The sequence below is a fragment of the Macaca mulatta genome, chromosome 11, assembly GCF_049350105.2.
Source record: "Macaca mulatta isolate MMU2019108-1 chromosome 11, T2T-MMU8v2.0, whole genome shotgun sequence".
NCBI classification, from domain to species: domain Eukaryota; kingdom Metazoa; phylum Chordata; class Mammalia; order Primates; family Cercopithecidae; genus Macaca; species Macaca mulatta.
Genome location: NC_133416.1, coordinates 63,386,362 through 63,394,405, shown reverse-complemented (window position 1 = coordinate 63,394,405; position 8,044 = coordinate 63,386,362). Strand labels below are relative to the sequence as shown.

The window sequence follows — 8,044 nt, the reverse complement described above, 5'->3', positions numbered from 1 at the left end:
CTACCTTAAAGGGGCAGGTCTGCTTTGCCTAGGCCTCCTTACCTGTAACCTATCTTCCTTCCACCTTCTAGAGACACCCCACCTTCCCAAATGCCTAGTTGCTAACCTCTTCCTTTTCCCACAAAAAGTAAAGGAGTCCAACACAGAGTAGAGTGGTAACATTTATTAGGAAGGAGAGATTTCAGTTAGACTCCCATGTCTCACACAGAAGAAACAGATGGTAGCTGCCATTTCTTTCTTTCTTTTCTTTTTTTTTTTGAGATGGGAATTTCTCTCTTGTTGCCCAGGCTGGAGTGCAATGGTGCAATTTCGGCTCACCACAACCTCCGCCTCCCGGGTTCAAGCGAGTCTCCTGCCTCAGCCTCCCGAGTAGCTGGGATTACAGGCATACACCACCATGCCTGGCTAATTTTGTACTTTTACTAGAGATGGGGTTTCTCCATGTTGGTCAGGCTGGTCTCGAACTCCCAACCTCAGGTGATCCGCCCACCTCGGCCTCCCAAAGTGCTGGGATTACAGGCGTGAGCCACCGCGCCCAGCCAGTAACTGCCATTTCTAAAGAGGAAAGAGAGCAGGCCGAGGGTCCTGACTCCCAGGGGACAGCTAGTTCAGCTGGACAACGAGGGAGTATGAGATTAGGGTGGATAAGAACACTGCTCACCACCCCACCACTGAAGTTCAGTGGCTAAAACACTGCTACACCAGCCAGCCAGTGGAAGGCTATCTTGCTCTCCAGGAGACACTTGGGATGTGGTTGGTGGCAGGAAGAAAGAATGTCATGCTATCTTTTGCTGCTCCTCCGGGTTTCTTTGCCGTTACTAACAGGGTTGCTGGAAGGGCCAGGTGGGCCTGCAGGTGTGTGGTTGGGCTGGCTTCGAGTGATTCGGGTGCTGGGCGGGTGGGAGGGAGTATGAGGGGGATGTGGGCCACCACCAGGACCTGTTGGGGCACTCAGTCCATTCCCATTCTGGCTCTCAGAGGCTAGTTGTGGGAGGAGAAGAAACAAAGGAATTAGTTAACATAGGAGAGGGGTCCATCTCAAGGCCTGCCTCCATGCCCCAAAGAGTGGCACAGTCTTCACCATGCACAACTGCGTCTTAATGCCAATTCGACCAAATGCAAAAGACTGTGGGCTGCAAATATGAACGGAGCTCCAGAGAAGACTCACACGATCATTTGGGAAGTTGCTACATGAACCTCGGTATGATATTTTTCTCTCGTATTTATCTCACTATTATTGGGAATCAGACCTAGAATTAGCTGTTTAGTTCTAGGCTCAAGGATCTCTGACAAAAATGCCCCTTTACTGGGTCAGGCGCCGTGGCTCACGCCTGTAATCTCAGTACTTTGGGAGGCCGAGGTGGGTGGATCACGCGGTCAGGCATTCGAGACCAGCCTGGCCAACATAGTGAAACCCCGTCTCTACTGAAAATACAAAAATTTAGCTGGGTGTGCTGGCGGGCGCCTGTAATCCCAGCTACTCAGGAGGCTGAGGCAGGAGAGTCGCCTAAACCTGGGAGGTGGAGGTTGCAGTGAGCCAAGATTGCGCCATTGCACTCCAGCCCTGGCGACAGTGCGAGACTCCATCTGAATTAAACAACAACAACAACAAAAAAGCCCTTTTACCAAAAGTGATTATAAAACTGGAGAAGCATGGCAAGGGGAAGGGCCTGAAGTCTCTGCGTTAAAATATGAGGCACTTAAAAAAAAAGGTGTGTATGTGTGTACCATAATGATAATGTTCATTTTAGAAAATACAGATAAGCATAAGTGAAAAGATTATTACACATAATCTTACCCATCAAAGATAATAACAAGTCACATTTTTGTGTATATAAGTTTTTATTTTTAAATTTTTACTGTTTTAGAGATGAGGTCTCACTTTGTCACCCAGGCTTAGTGCAGTGGTGTGATCATAGCTCACTGCAGCCTCAAACTCCTTGCTCAAGCAATGCTCCTGCCTCAGCCTCCCAAGTAGCTAGGACGATGGGTGTGTACCACTGCATCTGGCTTAAATTTTCAATGTTTGACTGAAGCCAGGTGTGTGGGATGATTTCTTTGAGCTCTCATAATTCTGGACATACCACTATCATTGAACTTAACCATGGCGTATTATAATCATTATCTCTCTCCTGTATAAACCACAAGCCCCTAAAGGCAGGTAGTGTGTTTTATTCTGTGGCAAATAGAAGGTGCTCTAGAAACATTTGTTTTTTTTGTTTTTATTTTTTTGAGACGGAGTCTGGCTCTGTCGCCCAGGCTGGAGTGCAGTGGCCAGATCTCAGCTCACTGCAAGCTCCGCCTCCCGGGTTCACGCCATTCTCCTGCCTCAGCCTCCCAAGTAGCTGGGACTACAGGCGCCCGCCACCTCGCCCGGCTAGTTTTTTGTACTTTTTAGTAGAGACGGGGTTTCACCGTATTAACCAGGATGGTCTCGATCTCCTGACCTCGTGATCCGCCCGTCTCGGCCTCCCAAAGTGCTGGGATTACAGGCTTGAGCCACCGCGCCCGGCCCGAAACATTTGTTACATGAAGGCATAGGCTTGCTTCTTGCATACAGTAGGGCACTATGAACCCTAAATAGCATGGAAGTTATAGGCTAGTGGTTCTTTTTTTTTTTTTTGAGAAACAGTCTCACTGTTGCCCAGGCTGGAATGCAGTGGCATGATCTCAGCTCACTGCAACCTCCACTTCCCAGATTCAAGCTGTTCTCCTGCCTCAGCCTCCCAAGTAGCTGGGATTACAGGCTCCTGCCACCACATCTGGCTAATTTTTGTATTTTTAATAGAGATGGGGTTTCGCCATGTTGGCCATGGCTGGTCTTGAACACCTGACCTCAGGTGATCTGCCTGCCTTGGCCTCCCAAAGTGCTGGGATTACAGGCGTGAGCCACTGTGCCCGGCCAACCCAGTGGTTCTTAAACCATATCTCTACTGAACCCTGCTGCTCCACTGGACTAAGATATCTGCAGCCCATGGCTGGGTGTGGTGCTCATGCCTGTAATCCCAGCACTTTTTTTTTCCCAGCCAAGACAGGCAGATCACCTGAGGTCAGGAGTTCAAAACCAGCCTGGCCATCATGGTGAAACCCTGTCTCTACAAAAATTAGCCAGGCATGATGGCAGGTGCCTGTAATCCCAGCTACTCAGGAGGCTGAGGCAGGAGAATTGCTTGAACCCAGGAGGCAGAGGTTGCAGTGAGCCAAGGTCACGTAATTGCACTCCAGCCTGGGTTACATAGACTCCATCTTAAAAAAAAAAATTAGCTGGCCATGGTGGCAGGTGCCTGTAATCCCAGCTACTTGGGAGGCTGAGGCAGGAGAATCACTTGAGGCGGAGGTTGCAGTAAGCTGAGATTGCGCCATTGCACTCCAGCCTGGTCGACAAGAGCGAGACTTAGTCTCAAAAAAAAAAAAAAAAAAAAAAAAAAGAGGGGTCTGGAAGAATTGGGTGAAGGAGGATATACCGAGAAAAGAGAGCTTTGGATAAGGAATGAGGGAAATGCATCTTTCTAGGCTGAGCAGAGTGGGAGAGTTAGGAGGACCAGTGGATGGAAGGGAACAGATTTACCTGGAGAAGCAGCAGAGGGTCCAGTGGTAGGCTGGGAAGCTGAAGGGTTGCTGTCATTCTGCACCTGAAGGCACAGATTACGTATTCAGATCCTGTTCCCTCCCATGCTTCTTGTCTTGATCTGCCCTCTTTTCCCACCATTGTGGCCACAGGACTTACCGCCTTGTTGGGTGTCTGCTGGGTGCTGTACTCTGGATTTGGCTCACTGAAGTTAGGAACCTCAGAATAAACCATACAGAATCTGCAAGGGGAGAAAGTAGCTAAAGCCTTGGATTCATCCTCTGGGCCACTGCTGGAGGCCTCAGAAAAGTCCCGATAGGTTGGACGTGGTCACTCACATCTGTAATCCTAGCACTTTGGGAGGCAGAAGCGGGAGGATCGCTTTAGCCCACAAGTTTGGGACCAGCCTGGGCAACATGGCGAAACCCCGTCTCTATAAAAAAATACAAAAATATTAGCTGGGTGTGGTGAAGCACGCCTGTAGTCTCAGCTACTTGGGAGGCTGACGTGGGAGGATCACCTGACCCTGGGAGGTCAAGGCTACCGTGAGCCGGGATCATGCCACTGCACTCCAGCCTGGGCGACAGAGACTGTTTCTCAACAACAACAACAACAGAGAAAGTCCAGAAATAAGGCTTGGAGTACACACCCTATGCTGCCTCCTTGCAAACCCCTTTGCCCTGGTGCTTCTTCGTCCCAATCCCCAAGATGGCACTTACTCTCCAATCTTCTGCAGATCACCCCCACGGCCAGTATATAGCGTCAGACAACCTTTGAAAACTGAAGCGTACCTACAGGAGCAAAAAAAGCAAAATTCAGAGTACTCAGAAGTGTTATAGGGACTGTTAACCCCACTCTTGATTGTTGTTGCCTTTGGAAGGCCAGAAGTCACCAGCTGGCTTACCCTTTGGTGAGCCGGATAATGTCCCCAGGCTGGATCAGATTGCCGACATCGTCCCAGACAGAGATATTGATGCTGCCTGTTTTGTCCGCCACTTTGCAGGTCCGAACCTCATGCCCGTCCTTTGTCTTGGTCACTCGGCCTGAACAGAACAGATAAATCGAGGTGGGAGGATGGTCAAATAAATGGGGTGGTAGCTGTCAGAAGGATGAGATGTAGATATTGGTGGAATGAGGGAAAAGGTGTACAAGCAGGGGAAAGGCCAAATCCCTGGGGCATAAGGGGTTGGGATTGTGGAAGGGGTGGTGCTGGGGGTGGAGGTGGGAGTTCAGGGGCCAGCACCATGGAGAGGGCCCTGAGTGGAAAGAGGCCCGCGTGGCACAGGAGGTCTAGATCTGGAAAGAGTTCTATCTACCCTATACCTGACTGCAACTTTCTGTCCCAGGGTCGAAGAGAGAGATTGGGAGTGAGGAGTGTCTTGCAGCTTGACTCGCCATCCCCATAGCAAGTTAAGAAAGCAGATAGCGTTCTTCCCCTCCTGCCCCCCACCCCAATCCCGGGAACCCGCCACCCCAGTATAGACACCTGTCTCCAGCACAATGAAGATGAGGTTCAGATTCTTGAGCCCAGGCTTGATATCCTTCACAAAGGTCTCCGTCGTCATGCTGCCCGAGCCTCGGCACCCCACTGGATGGGGAATAAGGGATGAAGGCTCAATGCTTGAATCCTTTGCCCCCATGCTCCACTTCCCAAGGCCTACCTACCCCATTAGGCCGGGGTCAGGCAGCCTCAACCCCTCTAACGCTTCTAAAAGATTTAAAAAGAACATCCCCGGAGGCCTCCAACTTCAAGATCAGAATTTGGGGGTCTCTGGACAGGCTGCTTTGGGGCTGGAAGGCCCCCTGCCGGGATGCTCTTTTAGTCTCAAGCCCTGAAGTGGCGGAGCCGACGGAGACAGGAGTAGGGAACCCGGTGCAGAGCCAGGGAGTAGAATCTTACTGGCCAGACCTTCCCGAACCCTCATCTCGACAACCCGGGACTCGCTCCATGCCCTCCCCTGCCCGCCGCCCACCACCCACCCAGCCAGCCGGCAGGACTGTGCACGCCGCTGAGCAGCCCGCAGGGGGAGCCACAGGCTCCGCTGCCGCCGGATGCTGCCCGGTGGAACGCGGGAGTGCGGCCATTCCCGGAAGTTTCCCCCGGCTGGCCTCCTCCGGCCAATCAGCACCGCCCGGGCGCGCCCTGCGTCCCGCCGCCTGCCCTGCCCAGCCAATCGGGATCAGAGACTCGTGCGCCGCGAAGGGGGCGAATTTCAGGTATTAAAGGAACCTTGGAGATCGTTGGCTCTGCAGGGGGAAAGATCCACCACTAGAGGGCGCACAGGGCCCTAATTCTTAACTTGGCTGGGGAGAATGCACTTAGGCTCTAAGACGTTTGTTAGGCTCTAAGAGTGACACAATGGGAAAAGGAGCAAGGGCTTCGGAATCTGGCGGACAAAAGTTTGAATCCTGGCTCAATGCTTCACTTCCTTTCTCGACTATTTAAACATATGTAATTCCAATTCCGCTAGGCGCGGTGGTTCACGCCTGTAATCCCAGCAAGTAGGGAGGCATAGGCTGGAGGATAGCATGAGTCCAGGAGTTCCAGACCTGCCTAGGAAATATAGCGAGACCCCATTCGCCACAAAAAGGGGAAAAAAAAGACAAAAAATATGTAATTCCATCTTACGAGAAAACGGAAGTTATATTTAAAAAAGTGCCTTGCACACAGTAGGCACACACGGTTTCCTCCCTTTTTATTGCTCTAACCCTTATCTTTGTTCCTGATTTGAGGTTCTCATCTTTAAGGCACTATCCAGCTTGGTCAAGGTCTCTGGGAAAAGTGGCATTTATACCAGAGACAAAAGGCAGGCTCACCCTTCTTGGAAGAGATGGAACCTGCGGCATAGAGGGAAACATTTGTTAGGCCCTCTTTTTTTTTTTTTTTGAAACAGAGTCTCCCTGTGTAACCCAGGTTGGAGTGTAGTGGTGCAATCTTGGCTCACTGCAACCTCTGCCTCCCTGGCTCAGGCGATCCTCCCACCACAGCCTCCGTAGTGGCTGGTACTACAGGTTCACACTACCATCCTCGGCTAATTTTTGTGTGTGTATATATATATATACATATATATATATATATATATATATATATTTTTTTTTTTTTTTTTTGTAGAGACAGAGTTTTGCCATGTTTCCCAGGCTGGTCTCAGACTCCTCAAGCGATCCGCCCACCTCGTCCTCCCAAAGTGCTAGGATTACAGGCGTGAGCCCTTGCACCTGCCCGCAAAGGAGTCTTGCTCTGTCGCCCAGGCTGGAGTGCAGTGGTGCGATCTCGGCTCACTGCAACCTCTGCCTCCCGCATTCAAGCGATTCTCCTGTGTTAGCCTCCCTAGTAGCTGGGATTACAGGCACCTGCCACTACGCCCAGCTACTCTTTTTGTATTTTTAGTAGAGACGGGGTTTCACCATGTTGGCCAGCCTGGTCTCAAACTCCTGACCTCACGATCCACCCGCCTCGGCCTCCCAAAGTGTTGGGATTAAAGGCGTGAACCACCGCGCCCGGCCATACTACTCTTACCTTACTTGATCGCAGAGTCCCTCTAGAGGACGGCAGAAAGGAGGCCTGAAACTTTAGTTCCTTTCGGGACCTGTCAAATTGTCCACAAAAGGCAGCTAGCTCTGTATTGTTGTGTATAAACAAATTACATAAAGATATGTGTGTGTGTGTATGCGTGTATTAATGTGCATTAGCATTTACTTAGCCAATGTCCACAATAAATACCATACTATTTGATACCAGATTAGCCTAGGAAGTCATGTAATTGTAATGCCTTGGTTTGTTTAATTAATCCCCTATCTTCTCATGGAGCTCTTTAGGCTCCACATTGACTTCCCTTGGATCCCAGATTCTCTACCGCCCACATCCCCAACACCACAGTGTGTAAGCTAAGGAAATCAAACCCCAACTCAGGAAGACGGAAATTTTTTCTCCCTTCCTTCCTTCCTCTTAGGTGTTTCAGGGAACTCCACAAGTGTTCGAGGAGCCATCGTGGATACGGCAGGAGAGCGCCTGGGAGAGAGGCAGACAACCCATTGAGCACCCCAGATCTAAGCTTTGCGGTCAGACTCCCTCACTCCCCACCCCGCGGCCGCCTTGTTACGAAGCTCTAGGATGCTGACCAGGTCTCTGGAAAAGGGAGAGGGGCCGGACCCGCAGCAGGTCACGCTGCAGGTCTGCCTCTCCGCAATGATCTCGCACCAATCTGCGTCAGCTCTAAGACACAAGTCACCTGCACCCCTCCAAAGCGAAGCGTGGCCGGCCAGGCCCACACGTTCTTGTCGGGAAGAACACAGAGTTCTCCCTCCCAAAGGACTATATAGTCCTGGCTAGGCCTATATAGACTCTAGACTAGACTTCCGGTCTAGAGTGGAGGCCTGGCCAGCCTTCGTCCCTCCTGGTAGGCCGCTGGTGGCTGGTAGTGTAGGGGCTGAGTTAAACAAAGAGGCGGGGTTTGGTGACGAGCTTCCGCCGGGTTG

At 51.1% G+C, this 8,044-nt stretch overlaps 2 protein-coding genes across 5 annotated transcripts in view; one reads left to right on the top strand and one right to left on the bottom strand.

Moving 5' to 3' along the window:
- Positions 1-148: 148 nt before the first annotated feature.
- NABP2 (nucleic acid binding protein 2) lies at positions 149-8,002 on the bottom strand. Of its 4 annotated transcripts, none has more exons than XM_015151999.3 (9): positions 7,688-8,002; positions 7,469-7,577; positions 7,086-7,155; positions 5,055-5,156; positions 4,473-4,611; positions 4,288-4,359; positions 3,728-3,809; positions 3,569-3,632; positions 149-981 (listed from the first exon to the last, which is right to left on the bottom strand). In XM_015151999.3, exons 4-9 carry the CDS (start codon positions 5,131-5,133, stop codon positions 782-784), a joined length of 636 nt encoding a protein of 211 aa, XP_015007485.1. In that variant the 5' UTR covers positions 5,134-5,156; positions 7,086-7,155; positions 7,469-7,577; positions 7,688-8,002; the 3' UTR covers positions 149-781. The 4 variants fall into 4 exon arrangements, with proteins under 4 accessions (XP_015007485.1, XP_077810657.1, XP_077810658.1 ...); XM_077954531.1 differs by having other exon boundaries at positions 7,475-7,577; XM_077954532.1 differs by lacking the exons at positions 7,086-7,155; positions 7,469-7,577.
- Positions 5,236-8,044, top strand: part of RNF41 (ring finger protein 41) — a 32,520-nt gene continuing 29,711 nt past the window's right edge. The window contains 1 exon segment of the mRNA NM_001194648.2: positions 5,236-5,247. The gene's annotated coding sequence lies outside the window, so the exon portion shown is untranslated.

Coding starts and splice junctions, on each gene's coding strand:
- NABP2 (XM_015151999.3), bottom strand. CDS start 5,133: ATGACGACGGAGACCTTTGTGAAGGATATCAAGCCTGGGCTCAAGAAT. Junction 4,612..5,054: donor CTTCATTGTGCTGGAGACAG/GTGTCTATACTG, acceptor TGTTCTGTTCAG/GCCGAGTGACCAAGACAAAG. Junction 982..3,568: donor ACCCTCTGCTGCTTCTCCAG/GTAAATCTGTTC, acceptor TCCCACAACTAG/CCTCTGAGAGCCAGAATGGG.